Source organism: Enhydra lutris, unplaced genomic scaffold (genome assembly GCF_002288905.1).
Source record: "Enhydra lutris kenyoni isolate GAN:26980312 unplaced genomic scaffold, ASM228890v2 scaffoldscaffold40, whole genome shotgun sequence".
NCBI classification, from domain to species: Eukaryota; Metazoa; Chordata; class Mammalia; order Carnivora; family Mustelidae; genus Enhydra; species Enhydra lutris.
Window position 1 is genome coordinate 7,457,482 of NW_019154124.1, and position 27,685 is coordinate 7,485,166.

A 27,685-nucleotide genomic window follows, 5' to 3' on the forward strand; every position below is an offset into this window, starting at 1 on the left:
TGCTCAGTGTTACAGAACAAGGAGGGTGTGGTCTGCAATGTTAAATACTTCTCAGAGTTCAAGACAGAGAATCAAGGCCTCAGGATTTGGCAGACAGATGAGACCGGAGGCAGGGTAGAGCGGTGGTTTCAGAAGCCAAACCGCAGAGGATCAACGGGCTGGATGTGAGGAGAGGAAAGTCATAGGTGTCAAGAATTTTTCATGGTATTTGCCTATGGAAGGTCACGACAGGATGATAGAGATAAAAGGGACAACTAAAACTTTTAGAATTAGAACTTTGGCTTATGTCCAAGCTCATGTCAAAAAGGAGGCAAAGATGAGGGCATGCAGTATCCTTTCTGAATCATAAATCCAGAGGTAGAATACCTCTGTGAGCGCTCCCATACTCGAAAAACGTTTTGGCTTTCTTTCGAATTTTAAGAAGTCAGTATGCAAACTCTTGACACTTTTTACAAATTCTTAATTTGCTAAAGGGACAGAGGGACCTCCTAGTCTGAACACAGTATTACATGAAATGGGAATTCACATACTGGCAAACAGAGCAAATTGAGCTGAAATGGAAAGTGTGGTTGAAAATCACACACCAATAAAAAGTTGTAAGTTTTGGTTTCAAATGCTAATATTTTTTCTTAAGTTAAAAAACAGAAACATTTAATGTGGATGTAGAAACGTAAGGGCTTATTTAGCTAGAGCAATTCCATCCAGTTCAACAGTGATTTTGTTGTTTATGCAATAAAACTTAAACTGACCCTGCCTCCCCTCCCACTCCCCCCCCCCCAACTTACGCAAAAGCACGTCAGAGAAACCAGTCCCAGGTAACAGAGCCCAAATACAAGGGCGGGTCAGGCCAGGTGGAGACATCCAATCAGTGGGGCGCACATACTCTCTCCCTAGCTACCAAGGAGTGTGGGTCCCGCCTTTTGGGCACCAACTCTGACCAAGGTGATAGGCTAGTTCAAATGTCTACTAGGGTAAATTGTAATTCAATTGGCCACCTGTGTGTGACCTAGCATGACTGTGCAGCTTTCTCTGTGTGTTACAATCTCATTGGCCACCTCTGTGTGGTCAGGCCCAACCACATGGCCTTTGCTCTATAAAAGTTAGTCTGTAAGGCAGGGAGGGGTTGCCTCTTTGTAAGAAAGGGCCCCGGCTGGTTGGTTTGATTCTCCATGCTTGGCGCGAAATAAAGCTTTGCTTGACCTTCGCTTTGTATCAGTCTCGCTCCTTTGATCATGGACCCATTATTGGGGACCTAACAGAAATACTAAGTAAAATTTAGGCATTTTAATGATTAAGCCTAGATTTCTTATGTAGCAGAAACATTTATTTCTGCAATGACTATAGGTAAATTGTCAATTTTAGCTACTTCCAAAAGTACCACAAAAAAATTGTTCAACCACAGAGAAAATAAAACACTGGGTATATTTTGGCCAATGAAGGGATGATTTGGAAGCAAGGCTTAATAACATAAAAAAATTCAAATTTTAGGGGTGCCTGGGTGGCTCAGTGGGTTAAGCCTCTGCCTTCAGCTCAGGTCATGATCTCAGAGTCCTGGGATCGAGCTCCACATCTGGGCTCTCTGCTCAGCAGGGAGCCTGCTTCCCCCCCACCCCTTCTCTGCCTGCCTCTCTGCCTACTTGTGATCTCTTTGTCAAATAAATAAATAAAATCTTTTAAAAAATTCAAATTTTATCAATGTAGTTGTCAATTCAAAACATCAAATATGCATTTCCAACTTGAATAATAAAAAATAGGAACAAAGATTCCAATACCAAGTAAACATTAAAATCTAATTACGTATGTAGGCAAAAACATAAAAATGACTTTTTTGAAAAAAGAAATGAGAATTCTGCTCTTGGTGTAAAAAAAAAATGTCAAGATGAAATCAGTGGAAGAAAAAGTATCCATGCTTTTGTGAATTATCATGCACAGTGGCAGGCAGGGTGTTTTATTTACTTATCTTAATTTAAGGCTGTATCCAGATATCCAAAACAATACTTTTTTTTTCAGAGACAAAAAAAAAAAATCATATGCTTATTTGCTATTATATAAGGTCCTCTGGTACCACAGTGATTTTTTTAGAATGACTTTTTAAAAAAATTATTGTATTTGTGACCTAAAATAAATTATAGAAAGAAAGTTAAGGGACTAGGAGGTCTAGAGACATGAGTTAGCATGGAGACATGAATCAACCTATACTAAATTAACCCATCCTAAGATGCTGTTCACTCTGAAAGACTGCTCGTTCCCCACTTACATTAGAAAGAGTAACTGAACTCTATGTTTCTATAACATTTGTTATCCAAATGAAGTCTTGTGCATAATAGTTCAAAGATCAATTGCTTCTGTAAGTGACAGTTCATGAACTGTCCTCTGCCTTAGAGGGCATAAGTCCAGCAGAAGACTTCACAAGGTAGCTTAGAAGCCACATAGAATGTTCTTGGAATGCATAGTATTGCTATGGACATTTTGTTACATAACATGTATTTTATAATGACATATTAATAGCACTTAATGCATATTAAGTATTTAAAGATTTTATTTATTTTTGTGAGAGAGAGAGAGAGAGTGTGCACACACACAGGCAAGAGCAGGGCAAGGGGTGGAGGGAGAGAATCTCAAGCAGGCTCCCTGCTGAGCATGGAGCCCAACTCAGGGCTCAATCCCAGGACCCTGAGATCAGGACCTGAGCCAAAGTCAGACACTTAACCCACTGAGCCACCCAGGCGCCCCACATATTAAATATTTACTAATGTCTCTTTATTGCTTTTTCACGACTACCATGGCTTCAGGCTTCCAGCTCTCTAGAAATAGGTCAAAAGAAAGGAAGTTGTATTATAGGATTAAGAAGGCAGACCAATGGGTAATGTTCATTTCCTATAAAAATAATTTAAGTCTTGGCATTGGCATATTACCTATTGAGTTAAAAAAAATACCTCAGAAGTAGCAGTTCTGATTTGTTGTGTATGTTTGTGTGGTGGCAATGGGATAGGAAGCAGGATGGACGCAGAAGAACAATGGAACTTTGTAGGATGGAGAATTTGCCAAGGAATTATTATAATATCAAGAAAAGAAAAATGCAAAGAGAAAGAAGGTCCGGTGTGACAGTATGAAGATGGACTTCAGTTATAATACGAACTGACCACAGCCAGCCCGGGAGAGCAATGATCCATAACTTAGAAAGTTTAGAATTGGCTCTATTAGTAACAGTTTATCGGTGTTAACAAGGGGCATGTCCAGACATGGCCTCCTGGCCTCTGAGTTGACTTTTTTCAGTCTGCTGCCTTTTGCTTGGTAACTTTAGCCATCATTCTTTGCTCTTTCAATTATAGTGATTGTGTAGTGTGTCCAAGTCATGCTTCGGGATAATTAAACATTTTATGTCATTTTTAGGCTATATAGTATCTTGTGCATGTATTCGTTAAAAATCATAAAATGGGGGCGCCCGGGTGGCTCAGGGTTGAACCTCTGCCTTTGGCTCCGGTCATGATCTCAGGGTCCTGGGATCAAGCCCCGCATTGGGCTCTCTGTTCAGCGGGGAGCCTGCTTCCCCCTCCCCCTCTGCCTGCCTCTTTGCCTGCTTGTGATCTCTGTCAAGTAAATAAATAAAATCATAAAAAAAAAAAGAAAGAAATCATAAAATGAGCTGACTCTGCCTTTGTTGGGACTTATGTTTTGATTCTCTTGGACTGTATTTAACATATTGTGGCTGTTTCTGTTAGAGGACAGGACACCGATTCCCAGAGTTAATTGCTGGTCATACCCCTTTATCATGAATGAACTTCATCCAGTTTGCTGATTTGGGCATGTCATTTAAAGGCCACAATTTTAGGGGGTTATTAAACCAACATTTGTAATTTTGTGGTTCACAATTGGCCATTTATATGATTTTAGAACTGGAGAGGACCTCGGACATAATTTAGTCGTCATACTACTGGGCAGAGGACACTGAGGCAAGAAAGTAAGAAGTTACTTTCCCAAGTTTCTGAGTCAACAGTCCTGTTAGCACTTTCTACCATCTCCCACTTGTAATTAAGTGTTTTGCATTTTGATTTCACACAACTAAGTGAAATCATTAAGTAATGTGAGCCAGTATTAAGTGAGAGACATCATCTGGGATCTGGACATCTGTGTGCTGAAGTGTTAACTCATATCCAAAATGAATCACATTAGCGGGCATATACTTGGCAGGGTGGCATATTTTGCCATTTTCTCAGAAATACGAGTTGATGATGGAGTTCATATATTCTGTCATTCCTTTCATTTCTCAAAAGCACTGCTTTCTATAGAATCGGGTCATGCTATTCATACGAGGCTCTTCCTTGGAGGATTTCAAACACTGATCAGGGGTATTATTACTAGCCCATTGAGCCCAACCAAATCACATAGTTCCTTGCTCACATACACACATCAGTAATTATAGGCCTGGCAAAGACTGGACATTAGGCCAGAAGCTAGTTTTAAAGGATATTATCATTCTCAGCCAATTAGCTCAGACTCCATTATATTCAGAATTATACGCTGTTCAAATAAGGATTAAATGTATATTAACAGGCTAAGAAATTAAGTCTTTAAAATCAGGGGTCTTTTTTCCCCTCTTCTGATTCTACTTCATTTCTGTCTTATTCATTTTACGTTAGTAAGTTTTTCACTTGGGAATTAGTTAGCAGGTATACAAACATGCTTTCCATTTACAGGAAGAAGCTATGGTTCTTTTTCTCTCCCTCTTTCTTCCCAGTATCGATTTTGCTTCGCTTCAACAATTTCCTATACTTTCCTCGACTCACTCCAAAATATACTCTTCTTTGAAACCTCTTCCACGATGGAAGATTTGTTATTTCTACAGTCAATCACAGTAGATATTTTGTTGCATGAGGGGTATCTGGGTCTGGGCACTTCCACACATATGGCCTGGGATGCCTGCTGGGAAGTTTCTTAGCAGTCTATCTGTGTTATGAGTGACAGAGAATTATCTGTGATACTTTGCCATTTCTCCCCCCGCCTTTTTTAGTTTTCAAAGTCAGTATTGATCATGAAGGCTTTAGAGTTGCGTTAATAAGTATACATCCATAGTTCAATTAATGTATCAAGGACCTAAGATTTCACTTGAATATTTAAGTATATTTTAAAAAGATATTCAGAAATGGACAATACATTCTAATTACATCCCTTGTTCATATTACTAAGAGCCAAATCTCTTTCACAAAGTGTCCATTTATTCCCTACAGCTATTACTTTGGATGGAAATGCTTTCAGATACAAAGTTGTTTCTACTTTTTTCCATTTTTCAAGGTGCGTTGCAAGCAATGAATAAAAGCTTATATTCCTTTTTTCCATCAAATTTTAGCTCAGTAATGACACTAGGTGCACAAAAAGAAGCACTCATCTTTTACATTGCATTTTTTCCCTTTACATTGAGGGGATTATAGATAAAGCTCTTTAAACATTCTGAGATCCTTAAGCTGATTTCTACATGACCCCCAAGTGGTGTTAATGATATTTTCAGAGGGAATGCCTTACTTAGCTAGCAAGAAAAAGAACTCTGTAATCCTTGGTGTATCTATCATAAAAGAGGTTAGTAGTAGAAATTTTTTAGCAACTCTATCAGTGAAACGCTTACAGAATTCACCTATCAATGGGAAGTGAATAATTTTTGTTTTTTTCTGTCTACCTTAGCAGACACTGTCAATTAAGCTAAATAAAGCTCCAGAAGAAGCCAGGTAAACTTGGTTGTGAACCAATAGGGATTCAACTAAGAAGAAGAAAATGTGAAACTCTTTTTATTAAGAATTTCAGCAGAACTTAAATTCGAACCCCAGAGTGAGCAGCTACTGTTAAATCCCTACAGATTTTACAAACTACATAGGATAGCAGATGAGTAATCAGGGATTCTGGCCCCAGAACTGATAAACTCTGAATCCTGGAGCTTCACTGTGTGTGTGTTTCCCTTACCTATATACTAGGTAAATTTATATTTTCCCTACTTTTGCTTCATTCATGATTCTCCAAGGAATACTCAGTTAGCTTTCCTTAAACAGTTTTGAGACACTCATAAAAGTTCCACATACGAATTATTTGCTTTACTTTTTTTTCCCCCAAATGGCATACTGCATCTTGTTTTTTGTTTTTTGTTTTTTTTTTGTTTCCACCAACTGTCAGCTCTTTTGGAATTGAACAGTGCTGCATAAAACAGCTACTACATATTGATTTTTTTCTCTTACATGTATTCAGGCTGATTTTCCATTCTATAGGTTAGTGGCTTAGCTATTATACTCTCGTAAAAAGAAGAACTCTTCAAGGGTTGAATGAAAATTCATTTGTCCTTCTTGCTTTCTTCTTGCCCTCTGCAAGGGAATTTTCACTCTACTGAGCTTCAGAAGATGCATTGTTATACCCTGCCGAGCCAGAACAGGAGACTATGGATGATTAAAAACCAACAGTGTACTGTTTCTGTACTAAACATGGAATTAGCCATTGGCCTCCATCTAATGAGCCTATAATCTAATTAGACAGATTGACAACACCCAGAAGGTTAAAGATAAGAAGGCACATCAGCACAGTAGGTTAAAATGGAGAAAGTGGCATATTAAGATATTCAGGAATGTAAAATCATCATAAAACTAACTTACAACTGAAGCATATTTTGCAGGTTCCAAAATAATTCTTATAGTCACCGTGTTATTTATCCCAGTAAATGCCAGAGGTCTACTGGGCAAGGCTACCCAACATATAGTTGGGTCTCAACACATGAACAGAGTGTGATGCAAATCTCAGTATTTAACTGTAACGACACCCTTTGTGTGACTAATTTTCCTCCGAGGACCTCATTGTTCACTTCAACATCTTACGTATGTGAGCAAAGGACATTCAGACTTTTTCCTTTAAGCAAAAGAAATATAACATGTTTGGATTGGTGTAAAAACCTCAAGGATGTTTCTAGGTCCTCTGTTGTCTTAAGAAGACATCAAGTTTCTTGGGACCACTTCCTCAGTAATACTACATGCCTTCATCTGTCCCATACTTGAAACTAAATGAAGTCCCAAAGTGCTTCTCTAGGGGAAGTAGTTTGGAATTAGGAGCCTCAGAGACCTGCCCTGGAATCCTATTTCATCACTTACCCCTTGGGCTAATTATGTCTATTTTATGTGTTCATAGGCTTCCCATCACAAAACATAGTTTCATTTGAACCTCAATAGTCATGTGAAATTTTCCTAGGACTCTAAGTTCTCTGTTTAGACAACTTGGTTTTCTAAATGACATACTTAGAAAAATTATAGGATAGGTCATCTTGTTCCAAGAAGCTCTGAAACACCTTTAGTTTAATACTTCTTAATACCAGATACCATTTATTGATAAAACAAAACAGCTTATATATATATATATATATATATATATATATATATATATATATATTTGCTGGCTCCACTCTCCCTTGAAATCAGTGGGGTTTGGGGGCAAAAAACTGGGTCATATGGCTAGGGAAAAAAAACCATGATATTATAAAATATTATTCATTCTCTGTATTGACCTTGAATTTTCCTTTTATCTAGCCAGACAAGGGTATATGAGATATGTGGACTGGCGTATATAAAGGAACAGTGAAAAGGGAACAGATTTGTTTTTCTTTTATCTCGCACTTTCCCTCAATGTCTTTCTTTATTAATAAAAAATACAGAATGTTTTACAGACTAAATTCAACACACACACGCACACACACACACACACACACACACACACACTATTCATGAAAACCAGGGTCAGGGGAGTGGGTGGGAAGAAAGAGAAGGCAGGTAGAGAAGGAGTATCATGACAATGCCCCTCAGAGATGGTGACTTTGAGTCAAATGGTTCAACCTCCAACCAGAGCAGAAATACTTGAGAAGTGATTAATCAGACTCCGATAAGACTTCCAATTCTGGGGAGCTGACTATTCTAGAAAATAGTAGCACGGTAGTCAAATAGGGGCTTGAATCTCAACCTTACCATGTACTAGTGGTGTGAGCTTGGGCTAATTAATCAACTTTTCCGAACTTGTTTCCTTGTTTGTAAAATAAGAATAATTATCTCTATTCCACCAAGTTACTATAGAGATTAAATCAGATACTATATATTAGAAGTTTGGCATATTGCCATTAAACTCAAAGAATGAATATTATTATTAGACAACCCAGCTCTGTCATTAAGCTATTTTTTTTTTTTTATATAATGAATCAAAATCTGTCTCTGTATAACTTTCACCCATTTGCGGTTGCTCTCCCATCTGGAAAAACCCAGAAGAATTTGATGGAAGACAAAGCTGCTGCTTCTTCCTTTTGGCAGCTAATCAATGACTGAAGCACTCTGCATCCTCTCTATGTTGCAGATTTTAGCATATAATTCTTTCCCTTTCCCATCCCACCGAGTTGTTAACAAGTATGAACTTTGCTGGCAATACAAAATAAATCCTATTGCTACCACTTCTCCCTGAAAAAAATAAAAAATTAAAAAGGGAATCATGAAACATGCCACAAAGAAAATACAAATTATGAAGTTAAGAACTTAATTGTCTCTGAGCAATTGTTCAAATGCATGTAGATACTGACTCTTAGAAACATAAAACTTATAGAAGCCTTGTTCACCGTATTACCTAAATTAGTCTCAATTCCTTATGACTAAGGAGTTACTAAAACATCCTTTATTTAAAAGATTTTTATTTATTTATTTGAGAGAGAGAGGGAGATAGCAATAGAGAGAGGAGCGAGAGGGAGGGAGAGGGAGAAGCAGACTCCCTGATAAGCAGGGAACCCAACAAGGGGCTCGATCCCAGGACCCCAGGATCATGACCTGAGCTGAAGGCAGATGCTTAACTGAGTCATCCAGGCACTCCTGAAATATTCTTACTAGGATGAAACACTCCAACCTTGCTTCTTCTGTGTTAATGTCATCATAGTCCACCCAGCTCCTCCAGCATGAAACCCAAAGAAGCAAATGTAGTTAACTGTCTTCACTCATCTCATTCACTCTGACAAGAAGGAGCACTGTCCACATACTTCCCATTTCATTTCCTCTCCTCCTCCCCTGGTTGTGAGAGGAGAGCTTCCAAAAGATGGATGCCCAGCACGCAGCAACCTGGCAGCGAATAAGTGAGCACTAAATGCTAGTGCCTCACTCTCTCTCGGCCTCTGATCGCCAGCGGCTTCTTCCCACTCACGGAGCCCGGCGGGAAGCTCTAAGACAAGGAAGCCAAATGGTGGCATCCATAAAGGGCACCAGAGAAGGTGGGTTTGTGGAGGCACACGGAAGAGATACTGAACATTTCTTAACTTCTCTTCTAATTCCTGCCTCTTTTTCTACAATTCATATATTACCCTGACTCTAGATCTATCTTTCTAAAATGCACATTTGATGAGGTTACAGCCCTGCTCCCAAGCCCTCTGTGACTCCTAAGTTGTTTTATAGTTTCCTTCCCTATTAAGCTCCTGACAGCCTTTCCCCTCAACTTCTGGTTCTGTCCTCCCTCTCCGTTGCCTCCTCGGTTTCAGGCATAACAAAGAGCTCATGGTTTTCCAGGTCCCCTAGATGTGGACCCATGCAAGGATCATGTTGTTTTCTTCTTATAAGCCAACATCCTACCTGGCACAGATCCTAGCTCATAGTAAAATCTCCTGCACGTGTCTGCTGAATGAATGGATGTTGTACTTTTGCACACTATATTCCCCATACCTGGAATGCTTAATAAATTCACAATCTCCCTTCAGGTCTTTGAATCACACTTCAGCTGTGAAACCTTTCCTGGACTCTCCCTACGCCCTCTTGTGAGAGACTCATTCGTCAGGAGTCTGTACACCCCTCTTCTAGTATTTATCTCCAGGTGTCATTTGAAATTGCTCACCTACCTCTATGGCTTTGCCAGACAGTGCCATCCTTTATGGCAGAGACTCTATCATTCATCCGTGAGTCCCCAGAACCTGGAGGGATGGCTGAAGTGTGGTGGGTACTCCCTGTACACACACATTTATGGAGCAGTCTCATTTGGGGGTGGGAGCTAAAAATGTGAAGGATGTTTTTCCCTACAGTTACAATTTTCACCTTTTCCCATTCCTTAATGACAGCTTAGGAAAATTCTCAACTTCGAAGTCACTTTTGGCTATAATACACCTAGTCTCCTTAAAGCCTCAACTTTAAACCTCCTTTCCTCCTGCTCTCTGCATGGGCTCGTACTGGGACACTGGCAGCTTTGAGGTGGGGGAGGCACAGTTTGCCCCTGGGTCACTGCTTCTTCCCTCCCTTACTCTTCAAGGTCTAGTTCTTCCAGAGAGGGAGTCTTTTTTATTTAATTGGCTGCAATGGCTGCAATTGGCTGGTTTTATTTAATCGGCTGCCTGTATAGTGGATGGTAACTGGCCACTGAAGTGGCAGTTGCCTAGGGACTGGCTGTCTCATGGGATGGGTCTGTGCATTCATCCCAGGATCAGTGTAGTATTTGGTCCAAATTTGACCTCTTTCATCTCCATCAGTGGCTGCCATATTGGAGCACTGCCCAGCCTGCTGATGCTGTTTTCTTTGCCCAGCAGGTGGCTCTCCTGAGCGGTATATGGAAGATGACTGGCTCAGGTCAAGGTCTCTTTCTTTCTTTTTTTTTTTTTTTTTTTTAAAGATTTTATTTATTTATTTGACAGAGAGAGATCACAAGTAGGCAGAGAGGCAGGCAGAGAGAGAGAGAGAGAGAGAGAGAGAGGAAGCAGGCTCCCTGCTGAGCAGAGAGCCCGATGCGGGACTCGATCCCAGGACCCTGAGATCACGACCTGAGCCGAAGGCAGCGGCTTAACCCACTGAGCCACCCAGGCGCCCTCAAGGTCTCTTTCAACCATAGAGAACTTGGCACAGCCTTGTCATACCAAATACTAGGTGCAGTGGCTTCACCGTCGTGTTTTCTATTCTCCCTCCTCTCTCCAATTCACTTCTTTCCTGTTCTGACGGGCAAAGGAAGTGAGTCCACTCACTGCCTGAGCAGATGTCCAATTTGGAAGCCAAGACACCACCTCCCCTTGTTTTGCAATCTCAATTTCGAGGAGTGATTATTCATTTAGAACCTCCCTCCTCACTTGGATTGAAATGGGGATGGGAAGCACCCCTCCCTTTTGCCTGGGGACAACTGGGTTACTTCTCAACACAAGCACTGCATTCCACATATAAGGAAAACGATTTTGAAGTTTCTTTTTCCCCCTCCATTTTCTTTTTCAATAGAGGAGCAGGGGCAGTTTATTGTAGGAGGGTATTTCCACAGTAGCCACGGGAGAAGGTGAAGGGACCCAGGGCCAGTTCTATGAAAAACCCCAACTTAACGTTCAATTATAACGTTTGCTGAATAAATGAATGAGCAAATAGACGTATCTATTCTGAGCAATTATTAATGGACAGGAACACTGATGCTGTGCAGTGAGGCGCTAGGTAAAACAGAACAAGATTAGTCAGTGATAGAAATCAAAGCACAGGGCTGGACTTGTAGCTCAGGAAGTTCCCCGTCCGCCATCTTTGTATAACCTCCCCTGGCCTCAGCATGGCACGCGTTCACAGCATTAATTAGTAATGCCACAGCACACATCAATGAGAGACCAGAATTACCACCAGAAAGTTAGTTTTGTATTTTTTAGAATTTGCAACTCTAAGACTAGGCAGAGAAATGTCATTTCTGCCAGAGGCACAGCACCTTGCTCTGCTCTTATGTAAACTCACTGTCAGGCAATCCCAGAAACTGCCTCCACTCGCCTCTGGACAAAAATGTCTCCTTTTCATAGAAAAATGTCACCTTTTCTCTAGGAAATGGCAGGTGGTTATTTTTTTCCAAAGGAAAAATGACCTTTGCATTTCGTTAAAAAAAAAAAAAAAATCTCAAGGACCCAGCCTTGATGAGAAACACTGGAAACAATTCCATATCTTTTAGTTTGTACTTGAGGTCCTACTTTGTAAATTCTGAGATTACACCGGTCACCACTGATGCAGCCTGTAGGCAGATGTCAATGACCACAAAAGCACAGCACCTTGTTTTCCAGTAATGTTCACTTCACGCAGGATGGATTTGTGTAATTTCAGCTCCTGCTACATCTAGCCCCAACCTCATGACTCCAACGCTTCAAAGCTTTTACGTCCCAATTCAGGATCACAATCTTACACAAGTGAGAAACTCCTCTGCAAACATGCCAGTATTCCTAACCTTGCGTGTCTATCCATCATGATGCCTGGAAAGTATGTTAAGTGCTTCATATGACATTTTGAGATGTGGCAATCTAAGTCTGTTTTTTCACGCCCCAAATTTCATTCTCTCATGAGAACACAGGAGAAAATAGATCCTGTTTTTGCTTTTTCCCTAGTCAGGTGAGAAAAATAGGAAAGAAGAACAAAGAAGCCAGAGAAATGAAAATTTCAGGACCCAACACTTTAAAAACAAAGAGGGAAGGAATATGAAGCTCATAACACAGAGAAAGACAGTTCTAGGTTATTAATCTTGGTTTCACCAAACAAAGTGCCCCTTTTTTGTCAATATCTCGTTTACGTGATGAAATGTTTTCATTTCTGACGATGGTTCTTGCCATTAAGAGATGCAAAATTCACCTCACAGAGTTGGATTTTCGAACAAAGTAGTAAATTAGACGATGACACGAGAGTTACCGTGTGTGCTCCTGTCAGTTCATGCAAATCCTCAGCTGGCGCGTGTGAGAGGCGCATTAATTACACTGGGTATGGGAATCATGTTTCTGCAGCTGTAGCTGCTTTGCTATTTGCCGACTCCAGTGCGCTCCATCTCTAATTTCACTGGCAGCTTGCAAAAACCAGCAGAATTACACTTATAAACAAAGGTCTGCATGGCAATTTATCTCCTATTGACTTCAGTGAAGTCTTCTTGTTTAGAATGCGGAGAGGTTTATAGTTATGAACTAAGATCTAAGACTTAGCAGGGGAAACAGTGGAAGACATATTTCTTGCCTCTTTTTCTCACTTACATGCACATATCTATAGGGGGTGATATATGTGTGTGTACCTAGGAAATTAAACTATTCATTGAGCACTTACGAGACCACATGACAGTCTGTAGGAAATATGCACCAACATCCTCTACGGATATTTGATTCAGGGAGTACTACTGCTTTTAACAGAAATGTATATTTTGCCTCAGACATTTTCCAACTATCTTACCCTCTCTAGACTTTTCTTTTTTGTTTCTTATGATGCGGGATGGACATGTTTTTATTTTGGAGTGGGTTATAATATCAAAAAATGAGAAACTTCATTAAACAAATGAAGATGAGGTTAGCGATGTCTCTAAGGTATCTAGTAAAAAGACTTATATCTAGTAAAAAGAGTCAGAATCCAATGGCATAGCTAAGAGGCACCCCAGCCCAATTTTCAGTGGTCTTTACACACACACGAGGTTGAGTGTCCTACTTCAGATGCCAGTCTACCAACAGAATAACAGTTGTCAACATAGCACTACAATTCCAACAATTTTCTGATTATCTCCTTTAAAAGTGGGAACTACTTTAAGAAGCAAGACTTTTTTTGCTGTTAGTGTTCCATACAGAATCATTTCATTTCCAGGGTCCAAAGGGTGACCATCCTAGGCTGTTTATAACTCTTTTCATGTATCTATCACTCCTAGAATACTAAAGCTTCCTTCAATTTACTGGAAGACAGTCTTATAAATATTAATAACAGTTACCAATTCCAGATGATTCCATATGTCATGCCCTATTTTAAGTACTTTATATGTAGTGCCTCATCTAATCAAATGTTTGGTTAAATTAGACAAAGAAAAGCCTTAAATAATCCTCTAAGGGAGCATAAATAATCATAGGAAAATCTACGATAATTACAGCAAATCTTGTGCCTTCATAGTAATCCATGTAAGGAGATCAGTGCTGCCCAATCACCCAGTTGAACAGCTGAACATATGTCATATATCTGGTAGTAAATATGCCTTGGGAATTTATTATTGATTTATTATTGATGAAGTCAGACATAGGCTCTGACCTAGAGAGCTTATAGTTAGGTGCTGGGGACAGGGGATGGCAAGTAGCAAGAGTTTACAAGTCCACTGAAGGAGGGGGCGGGTGAAAACAAGTACCTTTTATAAAAAACAGATTGTTCCCTGATGAGCCAAAGGCTCAGTTCCATTAGTTGCCAGACCGAGAGTAATAGAAACTGAATGACTTTAAACGTTGCCTATAAAAGCACATATGCCAATCCAGACACCAGAATCTGGTACTCTTTGTACCTATTTGGATCCTTTTTTTTTTCATTGATAAGCAAGGATCCTGGGGATCCTGGACCCAGACCTAAGGAATTAAAATAATAAAAACTTCTTAAATGCATTTAGATGATACCATTATTTCAAATGTGTCTAACTTAAGCAGCAAGCCTTTCCCTAATATACTGACAGTCAACCACTTCCTCCATGGAGTAGTAATAAAAAGTCAGCATTAACCCCATAATCGCCAGTCCTTTTCCATTAAACTTAAATGATTAGCTTTCAGATTTTTAAATCGCCAACTTCATACCCAGTAAGATTACTCTAATGTAACATCCCTGATATTATAATGTCTAGTATCGTGCAGAGCTGGGCTCTTAGGCTGAGGAGGAGTCCCACCTCCTTTCTTCTTGAGCTCCTAGGAGTGCCAGTGGACCTTTGCTACAAATTAACATAAAGCTTCTCTGCAGAATAACTTAAAACTAATAGTGATAATAGTACATTTAAGTGCACAGACTTCCTTGGTGTTAATAGGTACAGCGGTCACAAATGTCGTAACTCAATTACTGTGTGACTCACCCAAACGGATACCAATACTGAAACTACAAACAAAATTAAAGTAACAAACTTTGCTATATCTGTGCTCAAATGAGAATCAAGTTCTTAAGCCTGGGGTAGAGACGAAAACTAGATAGAACGTGTATAGTAGTTAATCCTTCTCAAGTGAGCTTTTATCTAGACTCTGATTTTAAATGAAGAGGTCATCAACAGCGTCATACGAGGCATTTACAAAGAGAGAAAAGATAGAAATGTGCCAAAAAGAGGCACTGCAATAGCACTTGTTTGGGTTACAAAGACCTCTTCTTTAAAACTAAATGTGTTATTGAAGCATATCATGATTTTAAGAATTGATGCAACAATGTTTTAAACCTTTCAAGTGGTGTGGTGTGTAGCCAAAAATCAAGTATTGTGTCAATGATGGCATTTGTATTACCTAATATATCATCTTAAAGGGAGGACAGAAGATACAGAGTGTTTACTGCGGCTCTCTCCGGCTCTGCGAGATGTCAGGTGGTTGATCTGAAAGACACATTGCTTGCAGAGGAGATGTTAGGTATTTGAACAAAATGAAGTGAGGTTTTAAAAGTTAGGTGTGTTTGGAAAGAATCAAGAGTAAATATATTGACAAGCTAAACAAGCACAATTTATTTCTTCTCTACAGGAGACATTAGTATTGGTCAGCTTGCTAGAAATTCAATTCTATTTTTCTGGCTTTTGTAGAGCATAAGACTTTTTTTCTGTGTGTAGCATTTAAAGCTCATAAATACCAAGGGGTAAAATTTAGAAAATTACCTAACACAGATGTGAGTCTGGATATTTTGTTAGCTCTTACACAGTGAATTGCTGCAACCACTTTCTCTATTTTTATTCGGAAGACAGAGCTGGAGACCAGCTGATTTCACTGCTCATTTCCCTGGATGTGGTATTATGATTCTCTGTTATTTATTCGTAGCATGTTGGAGAATTGAAAGGCAACCCATTATCCATGCCTCTGTGCCAGAAAGGTAAAAAGGTAGAGTGTCTACAAAAGTAAAAGATAAGTTTCTGAGGGAAGTTTGAACAAAGTCAAGTAATTCAGAAACAAGGAAGCCACAGAAAGGATAGTACGGGGGATAAAAGATGACTAGAAATGTTTTGCCCCTTCTCCCATCAAAACACAGGGCTTAGTTTCCAGGCCCATGAATATAAGCTGACCTGTGACTTGCCTTGATCAGCAGAAGGAGTAGAAGTGATGCCGTGCTAGTTGGAGGCTAGGCCAAGAGGCCTGACAGTTTTCCTTTTTGCTCTCTTAGAGCCCTAAGCCACCGTGGAAACTGCTCCAGGCACCCTGTTGCTCAGACCATGTGGGGAGTCAGCCCTGGGGAGTCCCATTCATTCCAGCTGAGGCCTCAGCTGTGGGTGAAACCACCCACCCCACATCCCAGCCCCAGGAGGGCATTTCCATTCCTGTGGCCAAATGACAGTCCCAAAGTGAGCCTAGCAGGTAAGAGCCACCCAGCAGATCCCAGGCAAGAATGTGGACTCGTGAGTAAACGTTTGATTGTTGCCGAGTTTGGGGGTGGTATGCAACAGAAAACTCAACAGATACTTCAAGTAGAAATATTACATTTCTCGGATTCATTCATTTGCTTCTGGAAATTGACAGAACCATCTAAATGTGAACATCAGAGGTGGAGGTGGGTGGTGATGGAGCACTGGCTGATTCACTGAAACATCTGATGAGGCAAGCCCGTCTGTGTGAGAGCAGCTGGGACAGACCAACACAGCCATAGGCTCAAAATTCAAAAAGACTGTGCTGGACACAAGTTAGCAGATAGAGGGCAGATGAGACACAAAACAGGTTTGAATCACATCTTGGGCTTTCTCTTACATACAGTCTTTCTCAGGAAATGTTGAAATCATAACCATGGAATTCCATTAAAGTGCTAGGGAGCTAGCAATGGTTAGGGAAGGTCAAATAAAACTGGGGTAAGGCAGGGTGGGAAACCAGTGGGTAACCATTAACTGGACAATCAGTACAAAGAGCTGGTCCCACAAGGGGCAGTAACTCTCCTGGCAAGAGCAGAGCAGCCATCTGCTTACATGGTACCCACAGCCTCAGGTTAATCTTTGCTGTTCCCCAGAAAGCGAAAGGATAACTAAGATTCCAGAGAATGCCAATTATAGGATAGAGAATTAACAGGGCTAAAATCCCCAAAGAATGAGAAATTGCTCTTGAGCCAATGTCCTAGTCTGATATGAGAGATAAACATAAGGAGTAATCAGCTTTGTCAGACTGGGTAGATGGCCGGAGACGCTACTCCAAAAGGTAGTACCAGGAATATTCATAATCACTCCCTAAAAGCAATTCTGAGCATAGACTCTGTTGAGAGGTGGTTGGGGTAGGGTGGGGAACGTCTAAGTTGTACAGTAGATGGGAAGGGAGTCTTCTTGTTACCTACCACTCCATACAATAGTTCTCAAACTTCAGTAGGTGTAAAAACGCAGACTCTGAGATGTCTGGTTCCAGATGACAGACTGAATGCATGGCTATCCTCTTTAGCAAAGACTTTAAAATGCATAAACCCTCAGCAATAAAAAGAACCTGAAAGAATCCATTTATCTGGCAGAGAGGGGCTGTTATATGGCATGACAACTCAAGAGAATTTTAGAATATGAAATGAAAATCAAGGCATGATGACGAATCTATCATGGTTTTGGAAGGTCTATTCTAGGGTGGTGGGTTGGCATCTAGGGCATGGGGTTGGCAAACTGGCCCATGGAGCAAAACTTGCTGCCCATATTGGTAAATACCATTTACTGGAACACAGCCACACTGATTTATTTATGTGGTGTCTAAGGCTGCTTTCATGACAACAGGGTTAAACAGTGTGACAGAGACCACCTGGCCCACAAGGCCTGAATTATTTACTATTTGCACCTTTACAGAAAGCTCATTGCTGTTCTAGTGTGTTCTTGGCGGGGGGTGGGGGGGTGACAAAGGCAAGAAGGGCTCTTAGTTGCTCTGCAGAATCCCAGGAATGCTTGATATAAGTATATAATCCTCCTGGAGGCACTGTTTGCAAAATTCCCACCACCTACCCCAAGTCAAAAACTGAGGGTGTCTCCAAAATAAAAAAAAGGTCCCCATTTGACAGATGTTCATATTCTGTCCCTGGCTAAAAACATTAGGGAAACTTTTCAGTTTCACTTTTAAATATGGACAGTTGAGGATCATAACACATGCAAGGGCTGCACTTCAGTAAAATGAGCGCCCGCAAAAAAGAGGTGTGGAGGGGGCACCTGGGTGGCTCAGTCAGTTAAGTGCCTGCCTTCACCTCAGGTCATGATCTCAGGGGGGGGATCGAGCCCCGCATGGGGCTCCCTACTCAACAGGATGCCTGCCTCTCCCTCTTCTACTTCCTCTGCTTGTATTCCTTTTCTCGCTGTCTCTCTCTAACAAATAAGAAAATAAAAATCTTAAAAAAAAAAAAAGAGAGAGAGAGAGAAAGAGATGGGATGTGCATAATGGTGGACTCTGCTAGGGAGAGACATGATGAAATATCTCTAAGGGTCAGAGGAACACTTAGCCTCAGACAGAAACAGGAGGACAAAAGATGTTTAGAAAAAAGAAGACCCACTAGAGGACCTAATACGCTTTGGGAGGAAAAACAAATAATTATTTTAAGAAAGATACTGCAAGACAGAGAGAAAGACAAAGTGAAACCCCACAAAGCTATTTAAGGGGGAAAAAGGTATGAATGGTATATCACTGGGGTCAGTGAACAAATATATAAAGCCATGTTAATGCAAAAACTATACAAATATTACTGAAATTAGCTGTACAATTCTATTGGGAAAATGTGGGAAGGCAGATGGGAGACAAGAGAGCTAATTCTTCATTTCTTTCTAAGAGGAAGTAAATATAGGTCATGTCTAAATCTGTTAAATCAAGACAACAGTACAAACACATTAATTGGAGGTGTGAAGGTATTTATCATCTCTAAGAATACAAACTGACTGAGTGCCTCTGGGACAGGGGCCTGGAGGGGGGAAAAGGAGCAGGACAGAAGATATTTTATGCATTACAAATATTTTCATATGATTTTTTTTTCACATGCATGTGTTGATTTGACAATTTTTAGAAGTGTATAAATGCACATGCCCAAAACCACTTCTAGAAATTGGATATCAGTAGGTGCAGGGACACAGGAACCTGCATTTTTAAAAGCTCCCCAGGTGATTCTGAGAAAATTAATCTTATGCCTCTACTTCCAGAAACACAAAGAACGAGTTAGCAACCAGCAAAAGGGCAGTAACAGTGATCTGCTGAAATGGAGAAATGCCGGGAGCCAGAGAATGTCAGGATGCTAGTCTCCCAGTCTCTTGCCATTTACTAATAACGTGGATACGTTTTAGAAGAGGGCAAATAAAATCTAATAGGTTGTGAGTGACCTCATAATTCAACCCCTATCTACAGAAGAACTTCACAGATAGGCCAGCTTTCCTCGCTCTTACATTTGTTGAAAACCTCAAGCCTCGATTCAAAAATTAGCCTGGGGAAAAACAGGAAAACATCATGTAACAAGAGAAGCTTTTTACCTGAAGGATGTTAGATAAATAACTCTCAGACTTTGTAGTTTCTATGTAAGCCTTAGTATATCAATCTTGATTTTAAAAATAGTTCAAAGAATATGACCAGGGGCACCTGGGTGGCTCAGTGGGTTAAGCCTCTGCCTTCGGCTCAGGTCATGATCTCAGGGTCTTGGGATCGAGCCCCGCATGGGGCTCTCTGCTCAGCAGGGAGCCTGCTTCCCCCCTCTCTCTCTGCCTGCCTCTCTGCCTACTTGTGATCTCTCTCTCTCTCTCTGTGAGAAAAAAAAAAAAAAAAGAATATGGCCAGGATCTCTGGTGCCTACAAATGATTGCCAGGATGTGTAGAATACTTAACAATCAGAAGCCCGTTGGTTTCTGAGCACTATGGTAATTTCTTCTAAAAAAGCTTCTTCTAGAACATTATAGGACCATTGGGGATTGGCTCAATTAGTTTCCAAAAAGCAGGTAGGGGCACAGTATGTCCTCATTTTCCCCTGGTCTCTACTCTTTCCCATGAATCAGTGCTGACAAAGAAAGAAAGAATTCCCATCCTACCCTTGTTTTTATTGTGTAGGACCCTTGGTCAACTTTTCAGTAGAATGGATCTTTCTCTGTGTCCACACAAACTACTGACATTTCTTTGCTTAAATTAGAAATAACCTAGAGATTAAAAAAAAATTGATTCAAGTATTTTCATGCTTATTTCAATGTCAAATGAGACCACTTATCATTTTTAAGATTTAGTTATTTATTTGAGAGAGAGCGAGAGAGAGAGACAGAGAGAACACGAGAGGTGGGAGGGGCTGAGGGAGAGAGAGAGAGAATCTCCAGCAGACTCCCTTCTCATCTTGGAGCCTGACTCTGGCTGATCCCACAACCCTGAGAGACCACACACCTCATAAATATTAATGATTTATCATTCTATCTGTAGTGTCCATTTAAAAAAAAAACAAAAACCTGAGGTTCATTTATAGATGAAGTCGTTACAAAAAAGGAAATTAATTTTGTCCCTAACATGTTTTTGTCTTTTTAATTTCCTCCAGAAACTGCAATGCTGGTTTGTTTTTGCTTTGATGGTAAACTATTTGGACAATTAGCATTGGCCAGGCTATGCTGGAAAAGTGGAATTCAGCCAATTCAAATTTCACTTCTTAATTTCTAAGTGTATCCAACACTCTATCCATCCATCTGTCCGTCCGTCCGTCCGTCCATCCATCCATCTATCCATCCATCCATTCATCCATCCATCCATCCATCCAACAAATAGTTATTGAGCACTTGCTCTTTGCCCTGCACTGTTTCAGGTTCTCGGCACAGACAAATCAAGAAAACATCAGCCATAGAGTAAAGCACTATGCCTAATTGGTCGAAAGTTTATATGAGAAATTTACATGAGAGAGATTTTATATGTAAGTATTCATGCATTTATGAAATCTATGTTTTTTAGTTGAGGATATATGACTACAGACTATTCTTTGATGTTTCCTACACGTCATAACAGTTCATCTTTACCAGTTATGATTATCACTTTATTTGGTAGTTCACATAAATACCTAATGAAGTTGGAAGATTGCCATAGGCTGCGATGGCATATAAATCTTTATCTAGGTATTCCCCACCACCGTGCCTTTGCATATGTTGTTTCCTCTTCCTGTGGCTTCCCTTCTTTGTCCACCTAGCTAACACCTATTCATCATTCAAAACTCTGTCAGGTATCATCTTCTGTAGGAGGATCTCCCTAAGCATCTCCTAATGGATTCAATCTCCCATTCCTCTGGCCTATTTCTGGACTTTGCACATATTTTTATGATTGCACTGATGTAAATATTCATTAACATGCCACTCATTATTTCTACAGTGTAAGCGTCTTAATGATAAAAACATTTGTTTCTTCACTTTTGCATCCCTAATAATTAGCAGAATGCCTGGGATGTATGGATATTCGTGAAATATTAGCTCAGTGAACTGAGCAGCCATTCCTATCGCTACTTATGGAATATCAAAGAAATGTTGTTTACATTTTATTTTAAATTACCTCACAATTAAAAATAAACATTTAAATTTCCCGAATATTTTATAAGCAGATTTCAAAGTTTTATGGTATCGTTTTCCAATGAGAGAAATTATCACTTCTATAAAAGCCCAATAAGATTACATGGTTAGGAACACACTTTTCTTTTTAAACATTTCTGTTGCTTCCTCCTCCCACTGTCTTGATTTTGTGTCAACATCAGGGTTATTACAGATTCATCCTACTCATATTGTGTTACAACTACTTGTTTATTTATCGGAGGCCCTTCCTAGACATAAACTCCTCGAGAGCTGGGCCCTGTCCTATCCATCACTGTCGTTCTCAGGTCCGGCCACATATGCGCCCCTAACTTAACACTTACAGAAAATTACGTACAAATGATTTTTACAACAATAGCGTTTGAAAAATGTGGTGGGTTAGTTTTAAAACTTCACTCAACTTTAAGGAGATGTAACAGCTATTAGATGGATTATTACTCACCAGTGAAAGGGAATTACAAATATATTCATTAGGTGACCTTGGAAAGCAGTTATTTCTTGAGGAACCACTTACTAAATGGTGATATAACAATTCACAAATATACAGACCACATAGATGTGATAATGTTTCCTCAAAAGTAATTCTCTAATTTGTATATCTACTAAGACCCATTAATGTCGGCAAGTTGATATCACAAATTAAATCAACACTGTAAAAATGTGTAATGGTGATACAGTTCTTTGGAGATACAGTTATTATACTTTGTAATACTTTCTAATGTATTTCAAAAACAACACTACAAAATTCTTGAATCAGTATTTTAAAGACACAAGTTCGAATTTCTTCCCCCCCCAACCCCAGGTAAGGAAACTAGCATTTGTAAGTTATGGGATTAATCCAAGGACATGGGCCAGGAAGGAGAATTTAAAATCAAACTGAAAAACCAGACTTAGTTCATCACTTTTTTCTTTACCCCTGTGGACCTTTCATATTTTATGCATTTGTGCCTTTAACAATTTGCCTCCACATCTCCATGTTAAATGAATTTTGATTATAATTTGATAGACATCCAAGTAACTGCATGTGAAAATTGATTTGTAAGAACTGCAGAAAACAACCTTATATATTAAAACATTGATGGGGACATATATAGATGAATACCATCCAAATTTTTTTTCTTTGAGATGAGCATGCATATTTAAATATCTAACCTGGGCAATTCAGCATTGAGACTATCACAAGATTAATGCAGATTTTAAAATATCAATGGTTGAGTATCAAGTAGAATAGTATGAAATGTTAATCACATCTCTAAGACAGAACTCTAAAAATAAATTAGAAAAGTGTCAATCTCAAGAGCCCACTAAATCCAGCAAATAGAAGGGGCAGTCTGAAAAATGAGACAAGAATGATATTTAGATCTATTTCCAAAATACTTCAATTTGATACTCCTAAACTTAGGAGAAACATAATTTCTGGTTTCCCTAAAGTGAAGTGATCTTTGGCCTTCAAATAAAAATCACAGAAAGAAGCTCCTCCCTATTTGCCTTGGTGGTGGTGAGGGCGGGGTGGGTAGAAGAAAGGGAAGCTGTTGTAAAACAAATTTCTAAAGCATAATGACCTTACCCGTTTCCATTTTCCCATCCTGCGCGGCAGGCCCATCCGGAATCACACTTTTCACCTGCAGAAACTCATCAGGCTCATCTCCACCAATGATGGTGAATCCAAAACCCATGTTGCTCTTTTTTAGGGTGGTGCTGAGGAATGTTCCCTTCAACTGGGATGCATCCCGGGTGAAGAGTGGTTTTTCTACATTGGCCAATATAAGTTAAAAAAGAAAAAGCATATTTAAGGCAAGTTCGTACACAGGGGAAAGCCAGTTTCTGAGCAGCCGTCCCAGGGGTAAGGGTGGGTGTCTCCTGTAGTAAAAGCAAGCAGGCAGTGAAGGCAGGAGCTGAATTTTTAGTACTTTCTGCAAACACAGAGCAGTCCCAAGCATCCCGGAAAGGCAAAAAAGCTGCTTGGTTTGTAGCTTTTCCGTCAAGTCAGTGTTTCCATTCACCAAAGCAGGCCTCCTTGGGCTTTTTTTAAAAAAGGGCCAAATCAACTGGCCATCAAAGCCTATAGATAAAGAGGAGCCCAAATCATCCAGACACATCTGGATACATTCCTTTTTCTAAAGGAGTCCAAGCAGGAGGTGCCAGTCAGTGGCGGGTCCTGCTGAAAACTTTGAAGGGATTAAACTGGAAAACCAGAATGGACTGTTTTATTTTTAAAAGAATAAGACCCATGGAACGCTACCATCGAATCAAATGTCTAAACTATTTAGAAGGAGTACCTGGATGTGGGACTGAGTTAACTTTCGCTTATATTGTGAGATGCTATAAAGATAACTAGATAAAGCTCTACTGCCCTTATGGTGTTTAGTATACTCTAAAATGTGAGCAAAACACAAGCCAATATTTCTATATATCATTATGAATGTAAAGGTAACACATTTTGTAACAATATGTTGATACACTCAAATCATATGCCTAAACACTCTGACCATAACGAGAACCCAATCATTTGGGTTTGAGCACCAATTTGTTACATGATACGATTTCCCAGCTATGATCTGTAATAAACATATTCCTAAGCATATTACACGCTTTAAAAATAAAGTCATGGTAGGAAATAGAATTAATATCTGCTTTAAATGTTATCTCAGTCAAGTGTGTATACACACACACACACATACAAAGTATACACATGTGCCTACATGCATACAGTTATTACATTTTCAGTGATATGATTTGATGTTTGTAACGCCAAACGATAGGTACTTAGCTAAGTATTTTAGTGCTTTGGCTGCTGTTATATTTTGGTTGATATGTAATAGATATAATGAATCATCATACTGGAATTTTATTTCATGCATGCACATGTCCCATAGGTCTGCACTAAAATATACATAATATATATATAATATATAATAGGTCTGCACATATATATATAATTATTCTCTATTTTATATTTAAGTTTATGTTTTTTCCATTAAAATGTAAATGAAAAATGCATTTTGATCTTGCCATCTACGTTTCTTTGATGAACATAACATTTTAGGAGTGGAGCCAAGTTACCGTGAGACCTTTACATTCATGGCATTTATGCTGTGGGGGTGCGGTATTCGTGCTCTCATTTATGAGTAAGACCCCCCCAGACGTGAAAAGTTTGTGCAGCAACTCATCCCACTATGTGGTTCGAAGGTGTGGTCAAGGGCAACAGGAAGCCCCCGACAGACAGATGGACATACCGAAGGGCCAGGGCCTCCTGGCGCAGTCGTGCAAATAGTAAGACAAGTCATTCACGCTGTGCGACCTCTCGGGGACCGCGTGAGGGCGGGTGGATGTGGGCTTAGGTAATGTCCACCAGGAACCGTCTACTGTCACAAAGGAGAACAATCCTTATTCTTGTGCGTGGTCTTTTGAGGACAAGCCTAGGGGTCTCTATGAATCTGCACTTTACGGTCCACTTTCCCGTCCCACTGTCAAAACCCAGGAGTCTCCTCCCGGCCCGGTGCTGCACATTCCTCTAAGGTACGGCCGGGAGGCTGTAAGGAAGCCACGGAGCCCCGCAACCATCCAGCTAAAGCTAGGAGAGGGGTTTGGGGAAAGCAAATCATCTTCTGAAGTGGTCCCAGCTAAAGGCAGATCTGGAAGAGCAAGCAGTTTGGTAGATCATTTTTCTCTTTGAAACATGGCAGGTGGACCTGGTACTCACCTCGGAAAGCCGGCGCCTGAAGGGGCTTTGTTCCAAGTTCCGTGTGGGGCATGTTATGTTGCTGTAGCTTCCTTTTTGCTTCCAGGACGGGGTTTTCAAACTGTGTTCTTCTATTTATGTGGCTGAGGAATAAAATTTCAAATTAGGCTAACAGTGGGGCAATGTCATTTAAGAGAACATATGTAGAGCCCTACAGAGAGCAGGCGGTTAGGGGACACCTTGTGTGATCTGTCAAGTGCCCCACCGGGCCATGAGGTCAGGCCTCTGCTGGGGCTGGCCTGCGTACAACACACATTTCTGTGACAGGAGCAGAGTTCTCAATGCCTCCATCATATGTTATTGTATTTAAATTATGCATGACTCCGCCAAAAGAACTAGAATGTGCACTTGCTTTCTGGTCTCCTGTGTTAGTTTGAGGATAAGTTCGATGCATTAAAATAAATGGTCAGCAAATGAAATTTATACCGAATGGTGTCGCAAAGAGGATCTTCTAAGCTTTGCAAAGTCCCCATATCTAACAAGATAAGTTAAATCCACTGATGACTAGAAACCAGCATTCACACTTTTTAGAGTCAGACAGACCTGGATTGAAGGGCTGGGATAGAGAAGGACAGATTCCCAAGGATATCTGCACAAGTCATAGGATACCTGTTGGCGGGGCAGGGGTTGATGCTCGTGTCGGTCAAAAGGAAAGTATTCACAGTTGGCATAACGAGATGATAAACTCGTAGACAGCAGACTCCAAGTGTACTGAAGCAGCTGTGGATCAGCTAACCCGAGGGCTGATAGTATAAGGATCCCTTATAGCCTCCTTATAGCCTAATGAATTCTTGTATGAAATTTAGAGCGCCTTGTCTTTGGAGAGGGTAGGAACTAAAAAAACGCTGCCTAGAGGCAGTGACACATAGCTCTTTCTCTAGGATATAAATGCCCCCGTGGGAGGGCTGACATATACATTGGTTTTTGCTCTTTGTACAAACAGAAATAGAATTATGGTAGGAAAGCCTGACAACCAAAGAGGAGTTAGAAGACGAATGAACAATTCTGGGTACTTAACTCTGTGCTAAGTACTGCAGATATATTTTCTCAATGTAGTTAAACAACAGTCTTCAGCTGGAAACATTGCTATTTTAAAGGCAATGAGCCTGACACACTGGAGGTCTAAATCTCATGCCCAGTTAAGTGGCCAGGCTGAGATCTGACCAAAGGCAATTCTTATCCACACACCTTCTCTTTTTGATGTACGAGTTCTCACTGGCAAGTGCACTTTTTATTTTTATTTTTTTAAGATTTTATTTGAGAGAGAAAGGAAGAGTGAGAGAGAGAACCAGCAGGAAGGGGAGGGCCAGAGGGAGAGGCCGAGCAGACTCCCTGCTGAGTGGGGAGCCTGACGCCAGGCTTGATTCCAGGTCCCTGAGATCATCACATAAGCTGATGGCAGATGCTTAACTAACTGAGGCACCCAAGCACCCCATTTGCACACATATTTAATGGGCATGCACACATACACACACACACACACACACACAATCTTCTCATTATGTCTTCTAAAAGTACATATCAGAAAGAAAAGGAGGCAAAAGAAGCGAAGTCTCAACAACCAATTTTCTATTATAATAAATCAGATAATTCCTAGCGAGACAGAAAAGCAGTCTTCAGAAACAGGATAAGATGACTGCTGCATTTATAATCTCTTCCTCGTGGGAGGCAGGGTAGGGTAAGCCGCCTGCCACACAGGCTCCGGAGTCTACTGGCCCTGGATTCAAAATGTACCTCTACAACTTGCTTAGCTGTGTGATTAAACCTTCATCTGTCATATGGACATACGACCGCCTTCCTCCGGGGGAGGTCGTGAGGGTTCGAGGAAGCAGTGCATGCTGGCACAGGGGAGCAAACAGAGACAGTTCGGGAACTAGAAGCAGCCACCTGCCACCAGTATCACCACGTTCTCACCACAATCACTGTCAGCATTTTGAGTCCACAGGAGAGGCTTTGGGCTGGGGGTGGGGGAGGAGGGGGGTTGAAGAGCACCAGGCTGTTCTCTAACATTGCTTCTGGTGCCGTGTAGGAAGAGGGTGCTTTACGACAACCTCCTTTGGTAATGGCGGTCCCCAGGATGGACTTCAAAGTAAATCTGTCTTATGTAAAATTATTTCCCATTGGAAGTAAATACTACTGTCATGCTCTTATGCACCAAGGAGTCCGTGTGATCTGTAGCATGTAGTGAACGACGGCATGGGATCTTACAAAATTTCTTCGCCTGGGAGACTCTGACAGCCCCACCGGATTTCAGAAGGATCAGAGTTTGAGGCCTCTCTTGCCTTTTCTCCGCTTTCGTGTAACCCTCTTATTAAAACCCTTTGAAATCTTCCTATTCCCTAAAGAAACATTATTCCTGACTTTGCCCTTCCTTATCTCTGTAGCTTCCCCTTCAGCTGCAGCACCACACGCCCCTCTCGGACACACTTGGAGCGACTCTCGCTGACAACACTGTGTCAATCCCCTTATCCTTCCACGAGAATTTCAGCCTGCAATACTGCAGCCCTTGAAGCA

The 27,685-nt window shown here is 40.5% G+C and overlaps 1 protein-coding gene across 1 annotated transcript in view; it reads right to left on the reverse strand.

Moving 5' to 3' along the window:
• The window catches only part of LOC111155266 (membrane associated guanylate kinase, WW and PDZ domain containing 2), a 1,380,110-nt gene that overhangs the window by 282,014 nt on the left and 1,070,411 nt on the right, over positions 1–27,685 (reverse strand). Inside the window, 2 exon segments of the mRNA XM_022515392.1 lie at positions 22,997–23,179; positions 25,133–25,254. Coding sequence (XP_022371100.1) covers positions 22,997–23,179; positions 25,133–25,254 — 305 coding nt within the window.